The sequence below is a fragment of the Anarrhichthys ocellatus genome, unplaced genomic scaffold (assembly GCF_004355925.1).
Source record: "Anarrhichthys ocellatus isolate YVR2014 unplaced genomic scaffold, GSC_Weel_1.0 scaffold4, whole genome shotgun sequence".
NCBI classification, from domain to species: domain Eukaryota; kingdom Metazoa; phylum Chordata; class Actinopteri; order Perciformes; family Anarhichadidae; genus Anarrhichthys; species Anarrhichthys ocellatus.
This window is the reverse complement of record NW_022280034.1, coordinates 5,320,526-5,344,486: the sequence shown is the minus strand read 5'-3', so window position 1 is coordinate 5,344,486 and position 23,961 is coordinate 5,320,526. Positions and strand designations below refer to the sequence as shown.

At 42.0% G+C, this 23,961-nt stretch overlaps 1 protein-coding gene across 1 annotated transcript in view; it reads left to right on the top strand.

The window, feature by feature from the left end:
- Nucleotides 1–1,952: 1,952 nt before the first annotated feature.
- Nucleotides 1,953–23,961, top strand: part of psme4b (proteasome activator subunit 4b) — a 29,726-nt gene continuing 7,717 nt past the window's right edge. The window contains exons 1-39 of the mRNA XM_031843683.1: nt 1,953–2,146; nt 2,784–2,924; nt 5,411–5,527; nt 6,997–7,041; nt 7,222–7,371; nt 8,077–8,140; nt 8,848–8,922; nt 9,011–9,133; nt 9,225–9,317; nt 9,581–9,759; nt 10,998–11,084; nt 11,361–11,547; nt 11,918–12,007; nt 12,544–12,608; nt 12,812–12,962; nt 13,445–13,543; nt 13,888–13,957; nt 14,738–14,805; nt 15,451–15,654; nt 16,618–16,775; nt 17,101–17,196; nt 17,289–17,344; nt 17,484–17,540; nt 17,643–17,698; nt 17,799–17,897; nt 17,997–18,059; nt 18,170–18,265; nt 18,426–18,557; nt 19,464–19,673; nt 19,762–19,898; nt 20,063–20,116; nt 20,358–20,487; nt 21,070–21,151; nt 21,506–21,659; nt 22,077–22,143; nt 22,238–22,363; nt 22,637–22,789; nt 22,921–23,025; nt 23,868–23,959. Of these exons, the coding sequence (XP_031699543.1) occupies nt 1,953–2,146; nt 2,784–2,924; nt 5,411–5,527; nt 6,997–7,041; nt 7,222–7,371; nt 8,077–8,140; nt 8,848–8,922; nt 9,011–9,133; nt 9,225–9,317; nt 9,581–9,759; nt 10,998–11,084; nt 11,361–11,547; nt 11,918–12,007; nt 12,544–12,608; nt 12,812–12,962; nt 13,445–13,543; nt 13,888–13,957; nt 14,738–14,805; nt 15,451–15,654; nt 16,618–16,775; nt 17,101–17,196; nt 17,289–17,344; nt 17,484–17,540; nt 17,643–17,698; nt 17,799–17,897; nt 17,997–18,059; nt 18,170–18,265; nt 18,426–18,557; nt 19,464–19,673; nt 19,762–19,898; nt 20,063–20,116; nt 20,358–20,487; nt 21,070–21,151; nt 21,506–21,659; nt 22,077–22,143; nt 22,238–22,363; nt 22,637–22,789; nt 22,921–23,025; nt 23,868–23,959 (4,325 nt within the window). The remainder of the gene's footprint in view (nt 2,147–2,783; nt 2,925–5,410; nt 5,528–6,996; nt 7,042–7,221; nt 7,372–8,076; nt 8,141–8,847; nt 8,923–9,010; nt 9,134–9,224; nt 9,318–9,580; nt 9,760–10,997; nt 11,085–11,360; nt 11,548–11,917; nt 12,008–12,543; nt 12,609–12,811; nt 12,963–13,444; nt 13,544–13,887; nt 13,958–14,737; nt 14,806–15,450; nt 15,655–16,617; nt 16,776–17,100; nt 17,197–17,288; nt 17,345–17,483; nt 17,541–17,642; nt 17,699–17,798; nt 17,898–17,996; nt 18,060–18,169; nt 18,266–18,425; nt 18,558–19,463; nt 19,674–19,761; nt 19,899–20,062; nt 20,117–20,357; nt 20,488–21,069; nt 21,152–21,505; nt 21,660–22,076; nt 22,144–22,237; nt 22,364–22,636; nt 22,790–22,920; nt 23,026–23,867; nt 23,960–23,961) is intronic.

The window sequence follows — 23,961 nt, the reverse complement described above, 5'->3', positions numbered from 1 at the left end:
CACACACACACACACACACACACACACACACACACACACACACACACTTATTGGCTGCCTGACTTTTTCCAATATTTTAAGAGCGAGAAAACTGCCATCACCATAAATCTCTGATGAAAACGAGAAGCTTGATGTGCTTGTGTATGTGTGTGTGTGCACTTGTGACTGTTTTTTCTTCTACCTGCAGAAGATCATGAGGTAAAGATGAGCAAGCTGATGGAATTCAAAAACATCTATTCCCTTTGGGACTTTCATCTCTCTCTCTCTTTTTCCTCCATCACTTTCCTCCCTTCCTCCCTCCCCCCCCCCTCTCTCTGTCTCCCTCGCTCTCCCTGTTTGGTCGTCTCCCTGCTGAGTAAAAGAGGCATCATCATCCTGAATCATATTTTCCATCTGTGGACTCCACTCCTGGAATAATGAATCTCACAGATGTGTGCACACGTGCATGTGCACACATGCAAGCGCCTGTGCCCATGCATACAAATACATACCCAGATACCTAGAAACGTCACAACAAAGAACAAATATAGGAACAGACATGTTTCCCCCTGGAAGTGGTTCAGCAATGGAGACAGTGAAAGCAGGTGCTGTCCTTGCTCTGAGAAGCAGAAAAAAAGACCAGAGGTAAAGACTTGGGTGAGATTGCTTGGCAAAGTCCAGCTTGACACTCTTGGACTGATATGCCGTGTGGAGACACATTCTGTTCTGGGATCTCTCAAAGTCTGTGACTCCGTCAGTCTTGCCCTGTGTTTATAGACAGAAGAGTGTTAAAATAAAGGGCACGCGCTATGTTTCAGAAAGGTGAGGCTGATTAAATGTTGCAGGACTGCGGTGGACAGACCTGCAGAAGGCAGGGTTGAGAACACTGTATGCAATCAGACAGCTTTTGCAGCAATTTGTCCCATTTTTCTGAAAGTAACCAGACCAGAGAACTCAAAGGGCTTGCACATTATGCTCTAAGCCCTCGGCTGTGAGCAGGCCAGACAATATCCTGCAATTGCTGCACCGCTCTTAAGCATGCAGTGGTCAGAGAATTACATGGGCTTAAAGTAAATGGATTTACATGGAAGGGTGCACAGCATTGCAAGAATGGAGAAGGTCGGGGACAAAGCTTTTGCCGTGGATATCATGAGCGGGACTGGCACATTAAAGTCAGTGTACAGGTAAATAATGGCTTTTGTGGTGTGCAGCCAAATCACACAGGCATGACTTTGCCTGCTTAGCTTGCATGGTGGAGTTACAAGTAAAAGGTTTTCTTTTCCGATAGAGGTAGGTGATGATTCGCTAAAGGCGCCAGACAGACATAGTGTGTACCAAATATCAGCCACATTGGGTCAGTAGAACAGTGGCGCATTAATCCAGTTATCAGATCATCCTATTAGTCTGCAGATTAGCTTGCAGCACACACATTCAGCGCCTATGGGACTTGTAGTCCAGAATGATGCCTTCCAGGCTTCCTCCTAGCCCACACATGAAAGCCTTCATGTATCAAAGCCTTCACTTATTGGACTCAGTGGTGCTGAAATCAAAGCCGGACCCACAGGGTAACGCGCCCTTTTCAGCAACCTGTGGAATAGTCATTTTGTCGGACCTCCTGTCGTGCGTCACGGCCAGTGCACAAGCCCTTGCGTGCCTGGGCAGCCGGCGGATACCTGTAGCGGTGTGAATGAAGTGAGAGGTGACGCAGCACCTGACATTGCAAGTCGGAGCGGAACCGGGCCCTCCGCGCGCTCAGGGCTTTGCACAGCTCAATTATAGCGTGACACACTTTCCCCTGTGATCGCCTGCCTTCCACCTGGTCGCTGGACACAGCGGATTATTACACCTCCAACTTCGGCAGAGCACTTCTTAGAAGGCGCAACATTCATTAGATTGAAAGGGGAACGGGGGTTTCTGTACCTTTTTTTTTTTTACGCATTCAGCAGAAAGGTGACCTGACATAACAGTGGGATATGACTGTGGATGGGGACATGGCCGGGTTTGTCCCTCAGAAGGAGATCGTGTATAACGGCCTGCTGCCGTACTCCGACCGGTTGGAGCGGGAGGCCACGGAGCTGCTGACGGAAATCAAAGCGAACCTGTCCAGAGCTGTCCTCCTCAGAGAGCTGTGGCCCGGGGTCGCCTTCTGGTCCAGGAAACTCTTCTCGTAAGTGTTGAAGCCAGCTCCGTACACACACTACAGCAAGTCAAACCCATAGTTACTCACTTAGGATTCATAATAATGGTCTGTGTATAGCAGTTTTTAGGCTGGAAATAAAACACATTTCCTTAAATGTACATTTCTCTTAATATGTGTAACAATTTCTGAAAGTTTCTAGACCCAAAATTGGCCACAGGTGAAGAATCCCCCGTAAATAATAAAAAAAATAAGCTTTACAAATGTGTAATATTATTTGTCACATTTCAATTACTTTGATTTACATTGTGTAGTGTGTCAGCATTTCCTTACAGGTGGCCACAGCTATAATACACAGACTTTATAACCCAACTATTGGGTACTAGGTCTGGCAGAAAAGGGTGCCAAATAAAGTGCCAAAAAAATCAACATTATAGGAGCATTTCAAGAGGAGATTTAAGAGCACAAGTTGATCATGCAACTTTGAATAAAGACTGAGCTTTGTCCACTTTGCACCAACTTAGATTCAAGAGGTTATACTCAAGGTTTCATGTTGAGACATTGGGCCGCTGAAGCTGTGCACTTAATGTGTTTTGAGGATATCGGTCAGCGGCAGGAAGTGATCTGCTGCTCCTGGATGGTAACCTGTCCTCACCTCTGCCCTCAGGTTTCTTAAGCTGTACGGCCGCCGGTTCAGTAAGGAGGACCACATTCTCTTCATCAAGCTGCTCTATGAGTTGGTCACGCTGCCAAACCTGGAGCCTCACATGATGCAGAGCTACGCCAGGCTGCTCATTCAGCTTCTCAAGTGGGTGTAAACACAAACACATACACACATGCACGAGGCACATCTGATTTCCTCACCCTCAACAACAAGGTGATGAAGCTGGGAGAGCTGCAGCTCCTTCGCATGAATAAAAGAAGCCAGTTGAGGTGGTTGGTTCCAGCATCTGCAGCCTTTTTTGCCCTTTGGTGTCCTTTAGTATAATGAGATCAGAGAGCAGCGCGGTTGGCAAACATCACTGTGCTACAAATGGTGTACCGATGTCGAGCCCCATGACGTGTTAAAGTGGATTTTTCACTTACCCTTCTGCCATTTGGATTCCTGCCATTTAGGAGCTTTAAAACAACCTGCAGACTTGAGAGAAGAAAAACAAAAGTAAATTAGAAAGCACTCAGACAGCACAGATATCTCCACGAAGGCTGCACTATCCTCTGAATGTGTTATTTCAATTATAGAAAATGTTGCATCTGCATCTAATTAAACAAAGTGATATGTATTCACTCAAGTAGGTGCAAGAGGGGTATAAATGAGAAAATAGCAAACAATTAAAAAGAGCTCAATCTTAAAACTTTATCAAAAGAAAGTGTCTGGCAACACTGAAGTTGTGGTAGACCTTTAGTTTGAGATGGACAACAATATTAGCCTGAATCGCTGCCCAGTTGAGATTTTGTCTGTGTTGATAGAGTGAAAATTGAAATGGAATTCAGTCTGATTTTTAGGCTACAGCAATATCAACTGCATGTATATTTTTGTAGTGGTTGCAAAATCCACATGTTTCTTAAACATCTGAAAAGACATTTTCCAGTCTTGTAGTAATGTTACAAAAACGCATCTAGAATAGTGTTTAAAGTAATTTTGTTTGTGAGGGACGGAGGAAATACAAACAAAATACTTCATTACAGGTAAAGGTTCTTAATTCATAATCCTTCTAAAGTAAAAAAATATATATATATATATAATTGTACTTAATAGTACTGTATCAAAAGTAAAAGTAGTCATGTAAGCAGCATTTTACTGTTTTACCTTTTGACCTTTGAGATGGAGCTAATTCTAACTTTTATCCCGTGTCTTCCAACCTAGGGTTTGGGCTTTCTCAAAAGGGTCACAAAATAAATAGGGGGGGGGGGGCATTAGATAATTAATATGGTGTGGGAAAGAAGAAATAGTTAAGTTCTTTTATATTTGGAAATTTCACTTCTTAGCCCTCAAAACTAACTTAGAAGATTAGAAAGGAAATCTCTCTTTTTGGTAGAACTGTTAACTCAGAGACATCTGAAACGTGACATGGGGCCCCAACGAGACGTCTTTTTAGTGAGGACCAACAAGCCAAAAAGATTTTTATAGCCTTATTTATAATCTCAATCTGAAATAAAACCACAACTGCCAAATGTTGAAGAGTAAAAAGTATTTCCCTCTGAAATGTAGTGCAGTAAAAGTTTAAAGTAGCAGAAAATGGATTTACAAGACAGTACAATAATTAAATGTATTAAGTTACACACCCACACACACTAACTAAAAAGGTCATTGAAGTATGTTGGCCTAACAGTACATTTATTACTCTTTAAGCCCCGACCTACATCTTAACTCCCAGCTTTTGTATCTTAAATCACTAGCGACTGCAGGATATTCTCCTAGACGGTCGCATTCATCACGTCCCATTTGTCTCCATGATTTTTACATCCATCATAAAACAGCTTAATGTGATGTCATTTGTCTGATTGTTTTCCATTAGTTGAAAAGAGAAAGATTAGGGCTAAACGTACCTTAAGTGCCAGGTCTCACAGCTGAGAGATAAATTTGATACTCAACATCACGCATCAGGTCTCAATTGGCTTCTTTTTATTTTCATCCCTCGCATTTCCCGATTGTCTCTTCTTTCCTTCAATTTAAAAGTTTCCCCAATGAGAGTCTGTTCCATATGTTAGATGAACGAAACAGGAGACGGCAAGAAGAATGTGAGGCTGTGGAAACCTGTGGAATTTATTCCTATATAAATTGCTTCACAAAGTAATAGGACTACACAGAAAGCCATGTGAAAGTTTCACAGGAGGATTAAAAAATGTAGTCTCATAATAAAAGCACTCATCAGTTATTGTGCAATTTAAAAGCTTAACAGGGTGTTTGAAAAATCAAGAATCATAAGGTCACCTCACTGCGTGCCGTGTCTTAAGTCCGAGTCCACAACTGCAAACTACTAATGTCTGCAGCTGTCAGTCCAGCTATGCTTTTTTGAATACAAAGAATCACAGTGCTGTGCTCGATGACACATCTGGAAGTTGCAGTCATCATGTTGAGAGCAGGCTTTGAGGTAGTGACTCATTTTCCCACAGATACAGACTCTTTTCAGACACCCTGTAGTTTCTCACTTCAAAACATCGTTATTACCATCATTTTATCATGACTGGGTGTTTTCTTTCCAAAAAGGTGTAAATAGCAAAAGATTTGGACTGAGGTCCTGCAACACCCTCATAAAAGCAGGCCAGTCAATAATTGGCTTCTTTTTCAAACAGGAAGAAGGAACTGCTGTCAAGGGATGACCTACAGTTGCAGTGGCGACCGCTTTATGTTCTGTACGAGAGGGTCGTCTACTCCAAAACGGAGCACCTTGGACTCGTCTGGTTCCCCAAGTATGACGTTGTACTTTAACATTGACCAGCAGGGAGCCGTTGAAATGCTGTTACTGTACTTCTATGAATATACCAATTTTATTCCCAGTTATTTTGTTTTTAGAAATACCGCCAACCTAAACTTTATCCTAAGTACCCATTTGGATTAAGGAAAAGTTTGACATATTGGGAAATAAGCTTATTTGCCTCTTGCAGAGCGTTAGATGAGAATATTGATGCCACTCCCATGCATGTATGGTGAATATGTAGCTACCGCAAGTAGCCAGCTAACTTAGCTTAGCATAAAGACTGGAAACGAGGGGAAATAGTTAGCTTGGCTCTGTCCAATTGGCGACAAAATAAACTTTAGTGGGCTAAAGTTGTAGCTACTGGTTGTAAATATGAAGCTACTGGTTGTAGCTCATATTTACCGCACAGACATGACAGTGGTATCAATATTCACATCAAACTCTCGGCAGGAAAGCAAATAGGCATATCATTCACATTAGTATAGCTCTATTACAATTATAATCCAAACCCAAAAGTTAACCTCTTTTCTGTCACGAGGGAGCATGAGAGGCAGCAAGGGAAAGTCGAGGCAGACGGGCAGTTCAATGATTTCTTGACAAAAGTGAAGAGGCAAAAGCTTCTGTGCAAGGATAGTAAATTCAAACAGACGCAACTGACAATCCGGAGGTAATCAGAAATGTTGTAGGGTTCAGGTAAGGATTCCAGATCAGAGAGCAAAGAGGCAGGAAAGCAATGCATGGTGCACAAATAGCAATATTAAGTGACTGGGGGAGAAGGGGCTGGTATATATACTGCAGGGCTGATGAGGTAAAGTGGAAACAGGTGAGCAGGTGAGTCAGGTGACCCGGAAACCAGTGAGAAGGCGCGAGGCCATCTAGTGGACAGGTAGAGAGTGGCAGGTGTGGGGAGAGGCAGGCCAGGCGAAACAAACACACAACTAGACAGTCCTCATGACACTTTCCTAAAAAATGTAGAGAGTGGATATGTAAAATAGTATTTCAAAGATTAGTCAGTACATTGATTCGTCTGTTAACAGGAAATAAACTCTGATAATCTTGATTTGTTGTGGGCTCTCAATCCCTAACAACCAACAGTTCCAGTGGAGCTGCTCAGTGGCCTGATACGTTAAATATATAATGGTTAAGAAAACTCAATTATCGAGCAAAGATGCCAAACATTATTTCATTTCGGAAATGGATTTCTATCTTTTTTCTGTTTTATATTGCTCCCTCTCGTTCTGTTATGTTTGGACTGCTGGTCAGACAAAACAAGCATTTCTTAGATGTTACCTTGGGCTTTTATTGATGAAAAGAATAATTGAAAAAACAATGAAATCTGTTGCAGCCCGGATGTTGACGGTGTTTTTTTTTAATCCTGTTTAAAGACATGGATTTCATAAGAAAGTAAATGCAGGATTCCTTCCCAAACTCACACACCCTCCTCTCTCTGCTTGTTTGCAGCTCAGTGGACCACATTTTGAAGGCTTTGATCAAAAGCTGCAGACTGTAAGTCGCATCCTCTGTGATCATGCAATTGTGCACCAGATAATGTGTTGCTTTGATCTCCAGCTGAGTTGCGTGCTTGAGATCAATGTGTGTATTTGTATCAACACTCTGTCTTTGCTTGTCTACATCTATTTGTGCTCGCGTCTGTCTTTGCTGCCCGTGTTTTGGGGAATTTCACAGGTATTTCCCCGCGTCGTCCACCAAGGAGATGCTGGATGAGTGGCGCCCCCTGCTGTGCGTGTTTGACATGGTTATGCAGAAGGCCGTCAGCAACATGGAGCTGTTCCTGCCAACCATCATGCCCCCGGAGGAACACAGCCAGGGCTTCCAGTAAGTGGGCCAACTTGAATGACTCTGTTTAGAATCTTATATTATACATATAATATGTAAGTGCAGCTTGTGTTGGCCAGAGCTCACACAAAGGGTTAATAAAGTTTTCAAATTACCCTTTGTTTTATTTATAGAACAATCTCTTTCAGCAGAATGTCATTTTTAGTCCTGAGACTATTAAATCTTAATACCTTCATGTAATGTGGTTGAATCTTATGACCATGTGTCATGAATAACTACATTTTCAGGCTCTGTAAGCGTGTACACCTTCGCACCTGGGAGTTTCAATAAATAATGTTCTTCTTGCGTTAGCAGTGCACCCCCCCCCCCTCGTTTTTGCTAATAGTTTTGTTGCCTTGGAGAACCTTTGCCCCTCTCTCTTCTCACTCCTCATCACTCCTCATGGCGTCCAGCTTACCGATCCTCTTCACTGCATCGCATTCTTCAGTGTATTCGTTGTTTCGCAAGCCATTTGGATTTAGTCTTGGATTCATCCGCAGTTTCCGTATAGTTTCCACAATACATCATCTTTAACACTCTATTTTTCCGTTTCTGTTTTTCTCTTTCTCGTCCAGAATTGACAAGGGAAGGAGGGAGTTCATATTTGGGGGAATTGGAGATAGATGAGGGGAATTCAGCTTTAGGTATGTGTGTCAGTGTCTTTAAATATAAAGGTGTGGTTTTTTTTGTGCATTTGTTTTTCAGGTTGTGGTTTGATGAATTAATGAGTCTTTGGATATCAGTGCAAAATCAGCCAAGCTGGGAAGGGGTGAGACGCAAACACACACACACACACACACACACACACACACACACACACACACACACAACCTTACCCGATCCTTAATCCAAGTCTTTACCCAAAAATGTAATGATTACCTCTATGGGGATATTCAATTGTCCCAATTTTGTCCCCCCAAAAAAGGCGAGTCCCCACAATGTGAATGTGTAAACAGATTTATGTCCCCACAAGATATATTTTTTGACACCTACTTCACTCTTCACTGGCTTCACTGGCTTGAAAGTTAAAGTCTATATGAAACAGCAAAGGTCGATGAAGTTGAAATCAATGAAAATTTCACCTTTCAAATGGCTGTATAAACCTACAACAGCAAGTGGTTGGTTTTTAACAACATTTTTAAATGATTGAGCAATGAATTTTGCAGTTTTCCAGTTTCCTAATCATGGATACAGTCATTTGGAATGACACACATTTCCTGACGATGATTGAAATGTTGAAATGTTAATGAAGCGTTGGTGGTTTCCATGCAGAAGCGATTTTCCCTTTGTGCCTCTGCTCTGCTTTTACGCAGCCTCCTGGCCTGATGCGACCTGGCTGTTTACACACTTCATCTCTTCTTGAACATCTCTTCTTTTTTTCTAAATTGGCTATAATTCATATTTTAAATGGCAGCCTTCACTTCTGGGAAGGTTCTCTGTACTCGCAGTGATTGTTTGTCTGACGTTGTCTCGCAGCACCTAGTGAACCTGTTTGCTCGCCTCGCCAACGATGACATCGGCTATGTGGACTGGACCCCTTATATTCCCACAGTGAGTCATTAGCAGCAGCAGTAGATGTGTTGATGTATTTCTTCGGGGACTTGTGATTGAGGTGAAACTCTACACTGTACGTGTGCAGATCTTCACCAGGATCCTGCGCAGTCTGAACATTCCAGTTGGGGTCAGCCAGATGGTGGCACCACGGTATCTCACCAACTACTATGACATCGGGCACTTGGTGTTGTGGATCACAGCACTTCTGGTACCTCCTAAGAAAAATAATTACATTACATTAAAATTATATATGTCTTTGCTACTTAATTATGGGAAATACCTGATTCAAATCTGTGCAGGGAGGACCAGGAAACCCAGCACAGAAGGAGCTGACCTGCCTTTTCAACAGCATTGCCTCCTTCTACCATCCCTCCAATCATGGTCGCTGGCAAGTAAGTCTTTCTTTCACTCACACACATGCACGCACACACACACATTTTCAGCTGCCGGCTGTCACACTCCTTTGATTTATAACTTGCCGTTCAGGACTTAGCTGGCTCTCTCCGCACTAACAACACAATAATGAAATGCACAACTGCCGGAGAAAAGAGCAATATCACAAATATGTTTACGGCAGACTGTGTGAATGTGTCTCTTGGTGATAACGCCAATGTTGAATGTGTGTTTGTGTGTGTGTGTGTGTGTTTGCCTGCAGTCCCGACTGATGCGCGTGCTTCAGCGGCTCCCGGCGAGTGTTGTGCGCCGTGTGCATCGGGAACGTCACGCTGCCCCCAGCTGGATCACGCTGGTTCCTGAGTGTCAAAGGCTGACTGATGGAGACTTGCAAGAGTTCACCCGTAGCCTCACCGGTGTCACCCTGCTAGCCATGTTCAGGTATTGCACTTTGGTAGACGTAAACCATAAAAATAATAACTATACCCTGTCCCTCTGTATGTAATCTTCCATGGCTACACCTGTGTTTCTGGAGAACTTTCAACACCTATTACTTTAAGGATTATAACACATGTTCATGCATACATCCACACATATACACATACAGACATTTGCATACATATATGATATACACAAGCTTGTCTTTGATTTAACCGAAGTATGGAGAGGTACTACAAATACATATTTATTTATAGAGCTCTCTCAAAGCAAGATGTACAAAGTGGTAGGAGGATAAAACACAATGAGAGGACATAAGAGGCATTGAAATTCAAGAACATAGAACAAATTGATCAACAAATATGAATGCATCATTGTGGAAACTTATTAGTAAAAAAGTAAACTAACAATAACAGAATCAAACAGAGAGATTTAGAGACATTGAAAAATAAATAGAAGCCAGTCTGTACAAATAGGTTGTAAGATGACATTTAAAATGTCGACCTTGTGCTGCAGCGAGTGGGAAGACCGATTTCTATTTCTACTCAGGCAGGAATAGACACAATAGGTGTCATGTGGAGGCAGGTGTGAGTGCAAGTGAGTGTTGCACAGTCACAGACTGTGGTCTTGTTAATCCACTTTTAATGATCAAAATTTCTCCAGACCCCCATTTTTTTGAGCCCAGACTCTGGTTCCCAAATTAATTCTGACTGCATATACATTTGTTTAAAACGTTACAGTTGGTTTTATCTAGAAACAAACAGCTAGCAAAACCCTGACTGTATTTTTGGGATCGGCAGGGCTCAATTTAATGATTGCTTTGGAGACATCTATAACATATATGCATTATTTTAACAGCAATTCAATTACTCTCTTTAAGTGTGTAGTTAGCAGGTGCTTCATGTTTAGATAAAGACTTTGAAATGCAGTTAAAACAACGGTTATATGTAGCCTAAAACTACAAATACCGTCACTTTTCAGCCAGTTTTTAGCAGTTTTTACCTACAATTCATATCAGTGTTCACTGGGCTGTTGACATGTAAACATGCCATTTGAATCAATGCCAGTCAGTAATCTCAATCCTGCTATGTCTCACTTGAGTGCCGTCACAAGGCCTCAGCAACAACAAGCCTAATCTGGACAAAGGAACAGGTCATTTGTGATTATCTACGCATGTACAGTATGTCTGCGTGTTGTTGTTGACGCTGCACTGTATCTATGTTGCTTGTGGTGATGTGCAGTAAAACCGGCAGTACGGATGCAGCCTACGCTCTCCAGAACCTGGCTCTCCTCACACCAGAACTCGTCATACCACCTGTACTTGAGAAGTAAGTGTTTGTTAGAGATATCTGCCATAAACCTGTCATCAATCAATGTTCCGTCAAAACGACATGTGAAACGTGAATAGAAGTTAAAACGTTTTGAAGTACTGGCAACGACTGACAGTGTTTGGTGAGCAGATCGCATCAGTGACCAAACTAGAATAATTACCTCTCAGTTGTTTTGAGAACACCAACACACACCCGTCCCGCTGCATCCCCCCCCTTCAACTCTCCCGTCATCTCACTTGTATTTTGTACCTCCTCGTACCGTGTGTATAACAGGACCTATGCAGCGATGGAGACCTTGACGGAGCCGCACACCCTCACCGCCACTCTCAGCTGCATGATCGGCATGGCTCGCAGCCTGGTTTCCCCAAACAACCATTACCCAGAGGGCCGTGGGCACGTGCTCCCACTGCTCATGGGCTCTCTGCCGGGGATTGACCCCAACGACTTTAGCAAGTGCATGGTGAGTAATGGATGTGAGGATTATTAATGACGAAGAATTGTTAGACAAGTAGACAATACAGCTCTTGCTGATTAAATTCCCCTCTCGTGTACTCTGGTCTAATCCATTAATAATTCCTGAAAGTGGAATGAATATCTCAGTTTGAAGAACTTGCAATTACTGAGGCCCGGTTCTCAGTTTCTGCTTGGATTGTAAAATGGATTGGTTTCCTTTCTTGGTGTGCTCATTGCCGCATTAATCCATCACACCAGAATGAATTGATACATTTGAAAAAGTTATTCCACCGACATCTGGTAGGTTATTTAACTTGGGCCTCGATCACGTCAGATGATGTAAATTGATCTGTGTCCCATTGTGCGTCTCCGTCCAGATAACGTTCCAGTTCATCGCCACCTTCACCACTCTGGTGCCTTTAGCGGATTGTTCGTCTGCTCCTTCTCAACACAGGGATCTCACAGAGGTATACACACAATACACATGAACAATTTTGTCCTTAAATAGATTAAATAAACATAATATATAAAACATGTTGAGCAAAAGCCTTGAAGTACTTGACATAAATCATTTAAAGACCGTCTCCTTTTTTCTTATGGGACTAATTTGACATTTTTGGAGAGTTAGCTCAAAAGGTTGATACCACTCCCATGACTATGCAGCTGGTTAGCTTAGCTTAGCACAAAGACTGAAAACGGGGAAACAGCTAGCCTGACTGTGTCAAAAGTTAACAATATCAGCATCTCTAAAGCTCCCTAATTAACAATGTTAACTAGCTGACTTGTCATCACTTTGAGGTTTCTAGTGCGAGGCTAGCTGTTCCCTCCCTGCTTCCAGTCTTTATGCTAAGCTAAACTAACAGTCTCCTGGCTCCTGCTTCATATTTAGCGTACAAACAAGAGAGTGGTATCGATCTTCTATTTGCGTATTTCCCAAAATGGTGAACTAAAAAGTCATATTATACAAATGCATTAAATAATCATCTCTATTTCTCCCTCTCAGATTGAGAAAAATCTGTGTTTTGCATCAGCTCAGTTTGAAGACTTCGTTCTCCAGTTTCTGGACAGGTAGAGACGAATTAACAATTCAAACTGTCACTTAGTAAGGCCTTGTTGTCAATCTCTGACTATGAATGTATCTCTGTCTGTTTGAAATGCACCGCTGCATCGCTTGCTCTGCTGGCCACGTATAACACCCTTTTTTTTCTCACCATAAGGCTGTTGACATTTTCATCGCTGACAAGTGTATAAGTGTGTGCTTGTGTATGCAGGTGTTTTGCTCTGATAGACAGCAGCACCCTGGAACAGACGAGAGATGAGATGGAGACGGATACGCAGACTCATCTGGAGAGCCTGGTAGAGCTGGGCCTGTCCTCCACTGTTAGCACCATCCTAACACAATGCTCGACAGAAATATACAAGGTAGTACACACACACACACTCACTTTTAAATTCATATAATCATTAATCACAAACTCAATCCTCTGCTCCTAATTAGACACTTCTAATAAAGATTGCGAACCTTAAACGCCGTGAAAACTAGTTTCTTAAAGCTTCTCACTAGAAACAGGGCTTTAAGTGTAGCCTACATATCCATTCATAATGGAAATGTAAACAAAAGGGGAACCATTACATAACACACTACATTCATTTGGCTTGTGCATTTGTTCAACACAATTCACATTTAGTTAAGAAAAGCCGCCATCAAGAATCAAAACACAAGATTGAAACCTGCTATCGCTCTCAACTTGATAAACACGTCTTTTTACCCACGGATTAAAACTGGAAAACAAATAGATCTAAGCTATTTATGATGCAGTTATCTTTAAAGGTCAAACATTGGTGTTATGCTGTATGTGAAACACATGAAGTGTAACATTATGCAAATGTTGCCTTGGTGTTAGATGGCGGTCCAGAAGGTGTATAACTTTGCCACCTCCAACATCTTTGAGACGTGTGTGTCAGGCAGGATGGTGGCTGATATGTGCAGAGCTGCAGCGAAGGTACGTGTTCATCAGCTTCCTATCTTTGACTCTTTGCCTCACGTATTTTTTACAGTAATGTAATTTAGATTTGTGAATTTCACTCTGTAGACCACAGACTTTTCGGTCTGTCATGTGTCATATTTTGAAAATACAACCTTAAAATGTCACGTCTGATATAAAATCTCTTTGTTTTTCATTCAACATCTCCACTTACATGTCGTACTGTAGTTACATTCTCATTTACTCTTTGTTATTTTCCTGATTGTCAGTTATTTTACTTCTGTTATTTTCTGCATGCTTGTGTTTCTACTTTGGAATCTAAATGTGTGTGTGTGTGTGTGTGTGTGTGTGTGTGTTTGCAGTGTCATCCCGCTGAGTCTCTCCGTCTGTTCGTCCCTCATTGCTGCAGCATCATTTTCCAAATAACTGACAGTCAGTACCACACCGTGTGTGTGCGTGTGTGTGTGTGTGTGTGTGTGTGTGTAGAGTAGATACAACCGTAGTGTGTTTGCATGGAGACTGTACATGACTTCTCAAATTCTTTGTCAGGTTTTTAAGAGGTCTGAGTAGATATGGTGTGAAGTCTTCATTACAGTATTCAACATTTTTAAAAAATCAAGTGTTTGTGAATCAGAAATAATTATTTGTTAACTAAATATTTTTCAGCTAAGTGAAAGTGGCGTTATAGTCATAACATTTGTGTAATTATTGGAGATTAATTAACAACACTGTGAGCACAGTCATGCTAGCAACTCTGTGAGGCTACACGGTGCTTAAGGACAGCTGTGTTTGGAGCTAAATGCTAACTTTTGTACGTTAATATGCTCACCATTACATTGCTAACATGTGTTTAGCAGCTATAATGCTTATCATGTTCACCATCTTAGCTTAGTGTTTTATTTGTTCAGAAACAACAAATTGGATTTTTAACATGATGATGGCTCTGAAGGAAAAGTCAAGGGATCACCAAAGTTATTACAGTTCACCCTGAGGGGAACATGAATATAGAAAACGATTCATAACGATCCATCCAATAGCTGTTGAGATATTTCAGTCTGGACCAAAGTGGAAATGCAGCTAGCGTGACAAAACCTGAAAAAAAACAAAAACATCAGCAAAAGGAGCTCAGACTGTCAGGGGAGCAATACAGTACATTATTCATCTTATTTATTATGTGTGTGTGTGTGTGTGTGTGTGTGTGTGTGTGTGTAGAAGAGGAGCTGCAGAGTGAAGACGAGCTGGATAAGGAGCTGTTGTGGAATCTTCAGCTGCTCTCCGAGGTGAGACGAGGGTCTATCACGTCCCAAGGGCTTCAGCGCTCTAAAAGATATTAATCCTGCTAATTTATTTTATCTAGTCTGTCTCTAAAAAATGTTATTTACTCTTAAAATGATTGAAATGTCTGCCAGAGGGTTCTGCATATCTTCTTCATTCCATTACAGATAAATTTGTTTTTAAAATATTTTGGAGTTGTGTGTCATTTCCTCACGACTACTTAAGTGATTTGTGTATTCTGGCTCGATGGAAGGTCTCATCAAGTGCTTCTACAAAACTTCAGAATATATGAAACACTTAAAATGAGTGGAACAGAGGGACATTTTCACCTGTTTAAAAAAAATGTGTACATGATAGTGACAGTGTATGAGAGAAGAAAAATAGGAAAATGCCAGTTTTTGCAGCGTGCGCCCTGCACGGTCATAAATATCAAGGAGCTTTGTCGTAACCAGAACATATTGATACCCTTTCTGTTTTGTTTTATTACTCCTGGGAGCTTAATGCGAGTGGGAGCGAGCCAGATGCTGTGATTTACTGAAGAACCTCAATATTTAAGACACAACTCTCCATTGAATGGCCTGTTTGTGTGTGTGTGCATGTACCTCTGTGTGTGTGTGTGTGTGTGTGTGTGTGTGTGTGTGTGTTTTCAGGTAACCCGTGTGGATGGTGAACAGCTGTTAAAATACCAGGGGGATCTGGAACGGATCCTGTGTGTGTGCGTGCGTCTGTGCTGCAAACGGGCGTACACACTCGCCTGCAATCTGCTAGAGTACACACTCCGGTCACTGTCCCTCATCTATCCCACCGAGTACCGCAGCTCCTCTGGAGGCTTTGATACTGACCTCCCAATACGGGTAAACACAACGTCTGCAACGCTGCACAGGGGAAGATGACTTTACCACCATTATTTAATCTTACTAGAGTTAAAGCCAGTCTCTCGACTCTTAACTGCATAGTTTCCACTGTGGCTTATTTGCCAACCTCCTAGAGTGCAAATTGGCTCGTATCACGGCAATTACAGTATCTATTCTGGGACTGGAACAATGAGGTTTTCTTAGAAACACAAAATGCCACCAGTACAACCTTTAAAACTGTCTTTCTCACAGTTTAATTAAATTGGATGTTATAGGTTCGGTAATTGCAATTTCCATCTCCAAGTAGATAATTAGAAAGCATTTATGAATTTAAAATGAAATGGCTACACCACTAATGCTAATACTGCTCTCCCTCTGTCACTGGGTTTCTTTATCTCTCGATTTTGATTTAACATTGCTTTCTTTGCGCAACAAATAAACTTATGTAAATAAATAATGTAAATACATTGCTGTTGCTGAAGTTTGTAGAGAAGGAAAATAGATACGCTTAAAGCAAGAAACTGGTGATAACAACTAAATACTTTCTTCAATAATATTGTGTCATGTTTTTGTACGTGAGTGCAGGTGAAGTGTGTTTCTGTTTTGATGTTGAGGAGGCGGTAATTACAGCTACCTGCGTCTGTTGCTTTCAAATACTGACCTCTTTTCATCTGCAGCTCACGGTCACTGATTCTGTTTTTTGTTTTGTTATTGATTTTTTCATTTTGAGGTATTTGTTAGTTGGATTCATGTGCTAGTCTGTCATCTGATAGTAGATCAGTTTTTTTGCAGTGTGTCCATTGTTTAGTGTTCTTATCCTTAAATGTTTCAAATACCAGTAGATGGCACAGATCTGTGGTTTTGAGGCAGACTGGTTGTGCTGGTTTGCTTGCCAGTTGTTCCAGTGGAAACTTTCTATTTCTGTACAACTTTCTGAGAAAACCTCTCTCTCTCTGTTTCCAGGACTGGGGCAGAGCTGGAGATGTGGCTGACTTGGGTGTGTGTTGGCACATACCTGATCAGGAAGAGGAAAACTTCGTTTTCCAGCTGTTGTCCCGCCTCCTGCACCCTGAGCTGCAGCGAATCAAGGGCCACGTCTCTGGAGATCAGCCAATGTGCAGGTGCGCTGTTGTTTTTCTTAGTTCTCCATTTTTAGACGTAATCAGGCACCCGCACAAACAAAACAAAGAAACCTGTAGCCTTTCATTACTGATGAATGAGATTCGTCTGCGTCCAAAAAAAACGAAAGCTGAACATAAACATCTGTTTTTAATATCGGTCTTAACGCTCTGGATGAAGCCTAATCAAGAGCACAGAGGGTTGAAAAGTTGGATTCAGCTGCTCAAAAGTGTTGAAACACCATTGCAGAATTGCCAAGTGAATTCACAACAAGCACACACACAAATACTGCTATGAAAGGAGTGTAACATGTGATCTGGTTCACAGGGAGGAGCTGTTGCAGAGTCTTGCTATCGTGCAGCACTGCCTTCTCGGAGCTGGAAGCATGCTGCCCCCTCTGGATGGACTGCACGTATCTGACCTGTGAGTCCTGCAGCTGCACACACACGTATGAAAGCACACGTTTTCCTGCAGTCTTGTCACGTTTCGCTCCTTGCATTTTGTTTTTTCCTCAGCGTGCCCTCCATGATAAATCTAGGGGAGATCAAGCTGCATATAGGTGTCGACTACGGTAAGAAAACACAAGCAAGCAGCCCCACACAACACACATGCACAAGCAGTTGCGCGCTGACCAGTTTCAGTGGGTGATAAGGCCGCTCATCATGCATTCTGTGTCCACACGGGACGCCTGTGTGTCTCCTCCCCGCCAGATGATTCACGGGAGAACTACAGAGAGTCCATCTGCCAAACCATGAGACTGCTGCTACGTGAGTGAAGACTTTAATGCCACTACACTACAGCTCTAAACTCCTCACTTTGTTTGGAGCGTGATTGTGACGCACAATTAATCAACATCCACTTTTATCCAGATCACATTTTGGAGCACTCGGAAGATGACACAAAGTCGCTCTTCGTCATCATTAAGGTGATTTTTCTATTATTCATGTGTGAGATGTCATTATTCTGTCCTGCGTTGGGCCCGCGAAGGTCTCACAGCGTCCTTTTTCCTGTCCGTCTGACTACAGATCATCAGTGACCTCATGTTTTTCCGAGGCACTCACAAGAAGGAGTTTGACTCACGTTGGAAAAGCTTCACTCTTGTCAAGAAGTCCATGGAAAACAGGGTGAGTTGGAAAAGCGCAACAAGGCTGCTGATTGTTGTCCGCTTCAGTGAGTCACTTGCAGGGTGATTGTACGTACGTATGTCGCCTTTCTTTCTGCAGCTTCATGGGAAAAAGCAGCACATCAGAGCCCTGCTCATTGACCGGGTTCTACTCCAGCATGAGGTCAGTTAAACAACACATGCAGGGTCACAGATATAACCACGAGCATATCAAGAAGTTGGTGGGTGTATTTTCTAAAATAATATTTTAATATTGTCTTTCTGTGTGAATAGATGAGAAAGCTGGTGGTTGAGGGCAGTGAATATAAAGTGGTTCATCAGGAGCTGCTCTGTGATCTGCTGCTGTTATCTACCAGCACTTACAGCCAGGTAAAACTGACACGGAAAATTAGCAAGAATAATTCAATCAGAACATCTGCCGGTTCCCATTTTACTGATGGTATTAGCATAAATATCTCTCGTGAATAGTAATTTATTGAGGATGTATGCATGTACGTATGTGTGTGTGTGTGTGTCTTTGTCCTTGCAGGTACGTAGCAGGGCCCAGCATGTGCTGACGACCGCACTGGGAATTTTTAGCTTCTCCTACAGAGACCTGATTCCCAGAATCCTGCAACTGCTCTCACCTCAACACACCACTGGCACTCAACAGCAGTTTAAGGTACCACAAGCACACACACACACGTAGCACGTGGTGACAAGCACAGTTGATGTGAAATTGCTCATAACGGTCACTGTCCGTGGTGCTGAAACTTCAAGTTAGTCCATAACTGCGTTTGATGGCTACATAGTGTGGCCTTCAGCATTGATTTTTAACGTTTTACTGCTTGCTTTTTAAGGCAGGTAGGTGCATTGTTGCACCTTTCTCTCCTTACACTGCTGACCTTAGTCTGACCAGTTTTTGTTGCCTATCCCCAGGGCTAGACTAGAGACAGAGGGTGATAGCATAGAGCACATTTACTGTCAGAGCACCAAAACAAAAGTCTAAGGGAAACCAGGCGAGCAACATCAGTATCCTCTTTTAAAGCTTTTACTGGCTTATGTTTATTCTTGTAAATTGAATATTTATTGTGTATATTTGATGTGATCTTGTGATTTTATCTGTTGTTATGTCTGTGAAGCACTTTGTAAACTTCGTTTTGAAATGTGTATATATATATAAAGGTTCTTATTGCTATTATACATGATATCCTGCTTAATTCATGCAATATTGATGCAAAAATGCTCAAGCTAAAGCTTACAGAAACCAGGGTTAACTTCATTCTCATTTGGACGTCAAGAACAATTAAGTTTATGCCTAATTTCTACATCCACAGGCTGTAAATAATAGAAACCTAAATGCTGCAATAAACATGTGACCAGTGTTTCACACATTATCTAATCCGCAGAGATACACAAGATGTGTCCTTCAAATTCAGACAAAAGGCCACATTCCTGTGACGCAGACTGTGAAGGATCCGATCTGAAGCCACATAACTTGACTGTCAGTTTGGCTGTCCTATAGATGTTTCTACCTCTGTATACCTTGTTATCTGTCAAGTGTCTTTACCCTGTGTGTGTTTTTCAGGGTGCTCTGTACTGCCTGCTGGGTCTGCACAGCGGTCCCTGTCCGGCCAGTGCATGGGACTGGGACTGCGTTGGGGAGGTGTGGCCAGCTCTGGTCCGCTGTGGCCTGTCGCCCTCCATGACTTTGGAGGAGCCGTCCATCGGTGGACTGCTCGACGACGTCACTGACCGCATCCATCGGCAGCACGACACCATAGGGATCTATTTTACTGTGAGCAGCGTGTTCATTAAAAGTCATTGCACTACCCTCATCTGTTTGTTTGTCTCAATTTCTCCCCTTTGTTCTCTTCCACCTCCAGGTGTCGGAGTCATGTGTAGAGATAGCCAATGATATCATGCAGTCTAAAAATCCCCGGCCTTGTTTAGAGGCAGCGTCCATAGAGGAGCTGAAAGAAGGGCTTCAACGTCAGCGAATCAGAAACGTGGTTGCTGCAAGGTAGGAGAAGTGTTTTATTTGTACATTCATTCAGTTTTAATTCCTTCTTAGTTTTTATCAAGGTTACAGAAGAACTAGAGCACAATATTAGCATGAATTATTTTTATCATTTGTAGTGGAAGGAGAAGCACTTACTTACTAATGCATCTTTTTCTTTTGTACAGGAAATATGAGAAGCTGGTCAATGATCTCTTGGACTGCCTTGAAGACAGTAACTTGTAGGTTTCCTCTCCACCTGTGTTGTATGTACTGTAGATGCATTTGCCATGTAAACGTTTATCAAATTATTGTCAGAATGCATTATGTGAGTTATGTATTATGTTCTGTATTTAAAAGAGCTTTAAGTATCAACAATCAGTAGCTGCATATGTTCTAAAAAAATACATTGATTTTGTAACAGAGACTCGGACGTTTAGTTAAAGATTACATACAGAATTACTTCTCTGTTTGTGTTTTCAGGACCTGGAAGTTTGAGTACATGGCCACAGACTTGTTGGCCCTCCAGCTGAGAGAAGATCACCCACTTCCCCCCGATGCTGTCCTCTTCTTCACACAGGGCCTCATACATGACTCCATTATCATACGCAGGGTGTGCAGTTGTGTGTGTGTGTGTACCGTTTGTCTGTCTGAGTTGCTGTTCATGTGGATAAAGGATCATGGTGAAGTATCTGATATTCCACTGGGCTGTAATGGTGGAGAGATGGGTTGACTAAAACCTTTTTTTTGTGGTTCATCACATTTAGGCATACAAGAAATCAGCATACTTTACCATTTTAAACATCAGAAAATGATGGATGTGACTTTAGAGATTGTCACTTCCAATTAAACTTCACAAAGAGAAAGCTAGTTCCTTTCAAAGGTTAAAGATATATATATATATATATATTTTAAGATCTTTCTTGAGCTGTCACTACCGTTTTATTTTATTTTTTTCCAGACGTTAGTAGGGCCTTTTATTCCTTCGTGCATTGCATTGTGGGGCAATGGTGTCAATCAAAAGTGCACTCAACAATGAAGCATTTTTTAGTATACATCCTGGCTTTAGAGGTTGAAGGTCACATTTGTTTAGTGTACAGAAACAAATAAGCTAGTTACCAAAGAGGCCTGTGTGAAAAGTCTGAGTAGCTAAAAACGAATCACTCTATCACTCTATATTCTCTTTCTCTCGTAGGTGGCGATCTCAGCAATGGCCGGCATCCTAAAACAGCTAAAGCGACCAAGAAAGAAAGTGTCTGTGAAGCCGTCAGATATCAGTGAGCATAAACAAAATAACAATCGTAAAATGTACAGCTCTTTAGTTCTTGCAGGAAAATGCAGCAATTCTTGTCATAAGGTCTTCTCTCAAACCAGCAATTTCAGCGTTAGCAGTCCTAATTCAAATTTAATACACCATGATGTACAGACTAATTGTGTGGTCATTTCCCATTGAGTAAGCAGCGACACCAGAATATAAATCTAAATTTGCTTTAGATTAGAAAATCTTTCCTACTGATTTTTGTTTTGTTCATCTAGAAACAGGGCAACTTTCCAACACCACAAACACACACTCGCCTTACAAGTGAGACATGTGTGTCCATGTCTTTTCTCGTGTTTGCATGTGTGTTCAGGTGGTATAGAGGATCCAGAGGGTGTGTGTGTCGGGGATCGAGAGGGCAATCGCTGGCTGCAGTACGACAGCAACAACCTCCCTCTAAGTGAGGAGCAGTGGGATTCTCAGCCGTACGTGGAGAAGACACACTGTGGCTACTACTTGTGGCCGAGGTAAAGAGAATGACTGAGAGGATTTAGAATGTGGAAATGCTGATTAACTGCTTGGTTGGATGGAGCTAAATAGCTGATTGACTTAACTGCCTGGTTGATTTGATGCTTTGTGGCTAACTTAATGTCCGACTAACTGCTGGATGACAGATCTGGGCGGCAGGATAACTAGCGGGGTGTTGAACTGACTTCCTGTCATGTCCTGGCCTAGATAAGGCTCACTGAACGACTTACTGCCTGGCCTAGATAGAAGAATTGATGTATAGATGAAGGGCTGGCTTGCTGACTAACTGACTTTATAATCGTTCATTTATCCTTGCTGCTTATTTAAGGACAGGATGTGTCTATCCATATTTCTGTCAGTTTGTTGTTGTCTATGAATCACCGCAGCTTCTTCTTTGTCTCGCGTTTCTTTTTCAGGGAAATGATGATACATGCAGCTTCGGAAAAGCCAAAAGATGACCTGTCATATGAAGAGATGAGCGAGGTGCTCGAATATTACACCACGCACAAAATCCCACCACTGATGCCTCAGTAATATTACTATTATTACATTCGGTGTTTGTTTGTGTGTCATTCAGGGCGAGAAGATCGTCTTTGAATATTTCTCGGACCCAGAGTTTATTGACCGGCTTATAGAGTTCCTGTCTCTGGAGGATCGGAAAGGAAACGACAGCTTCAATCCCCGTCGCTTTTGTCTCTTTAAGGTGCAATTTAAACTCTCAGCCTCAATTGATCTGGCAGACCTTTTACAAAGAAGTGACACAGCATACCACCGCCAGCCGAGGCTGAATTGAACTCAGCAGAGCTGGAATTTCTGTCATCAACTGCTGTGATTCATTGTTCTCCGTCAGACAGCTGACAGTTCACTTGCGTCAAACCAATGACTGCAATCGGTCTTTTTTTGGTTTAAAAAAAAAAAGAAGAAAAATGGTTCCTCCACATCGAACAAAACCTTCATGCTCACGTTTGATTGACAGGGGCTGTTTTGTAACTACGGAGACGTGTTCCTGCCGCTACTATGGCCTCACCTAGAGCAGCTTGCCAGCGACCCCCATGAGAGCTCGCAGCGCTGTGTGTGTGAGATTACTGCAGGACTAATCAGAGGCAGCAAACTCTGGAGTTTCAGCAAGGTACTGGAGACACACACGGCGACAAATACACACGCTGCACTGTTTTTTGATAAGAAAAGTCAATATTAATAAAAACTTTTCATTATTGTGTGTGTGTGTGTGTGTGTGTGTGTGTGTGTGTGTGCGCTCAGGTGGACAGGTTATGGCAGCTGTTGTGCCCTTTGATCAGGACAGCATTAACCAACATCACAGTGGAAACCTACACAGACTGGGGCACCTGCATCGCTACTGCCTGTGTGAGTTGCTCACATGCATACAAATACACCACACACACACACAACACAGCTTATGGCTCAGGAAAGACAATTGGGAATTTATATGGATGTTTTTCTTATAAAAAAAATGTTGAAGAATGGATTTTTAAAAGTCACTCAAACAGATATTCATGTTATTGGTCCAGACTGAAATATCTTAACAATTGCCATGAAATGTTGTACAGATGTTTCCCACACAATGAATACTAATGACTTTGGTGATCCCAGGACATTTCCTCTTAGCGGCACTAGGAGGCTGACATTTGTAGTTTTGAGTGAAATACCTCGACAACTAATGTGTGAATGAAATGAAATGTGTACAGACATTCATGTTCCTCTCAAGATAAACCCTAAAAAAAAATGTTGTGACCCTTTGACTTTCCATCTGGCGCCATCATTAGGACAAAAATGAAATAAATGCAGTGTTTTGTTTAATAACCAAATACATGCACAACTAGTAATATTCTCATAAGAGCCTCACGATATGAGGAAAATAAGTGATGATGTTGAATATCGCGATGTATTATTTGTGATGAATAAACAGAAAGTGTACTCAGTTCTGCCTTTCTGCTGTTGTCAGTGTACTCCTATAAGAACACAAATTTCTTGTTAAAGAAATTAAAGAAATCACGCTAAGATTTGAACAATGGTAAACATTACACCTGCTAAATCTCAGCATGTTGTAAAAAACGTTAAACCGGGACTACTTTCTCTGTTTGCACTGGCAGTAAAGCTATCAGTACCTCAGTGGATGTGTACATGTCGCCCACCTGAAATAATATTTCCAAAAATAAGCCTATTTTGTAATGGCTGCTGTACAACAGGAGGGCCGGGACCCCAGGAAACTCCACTGGCTGCTTGAGCTGTTGATGGAGAGCCCGCTGAGCGGAGAGAGTGGCTCATTCAGGGACGCCAGGT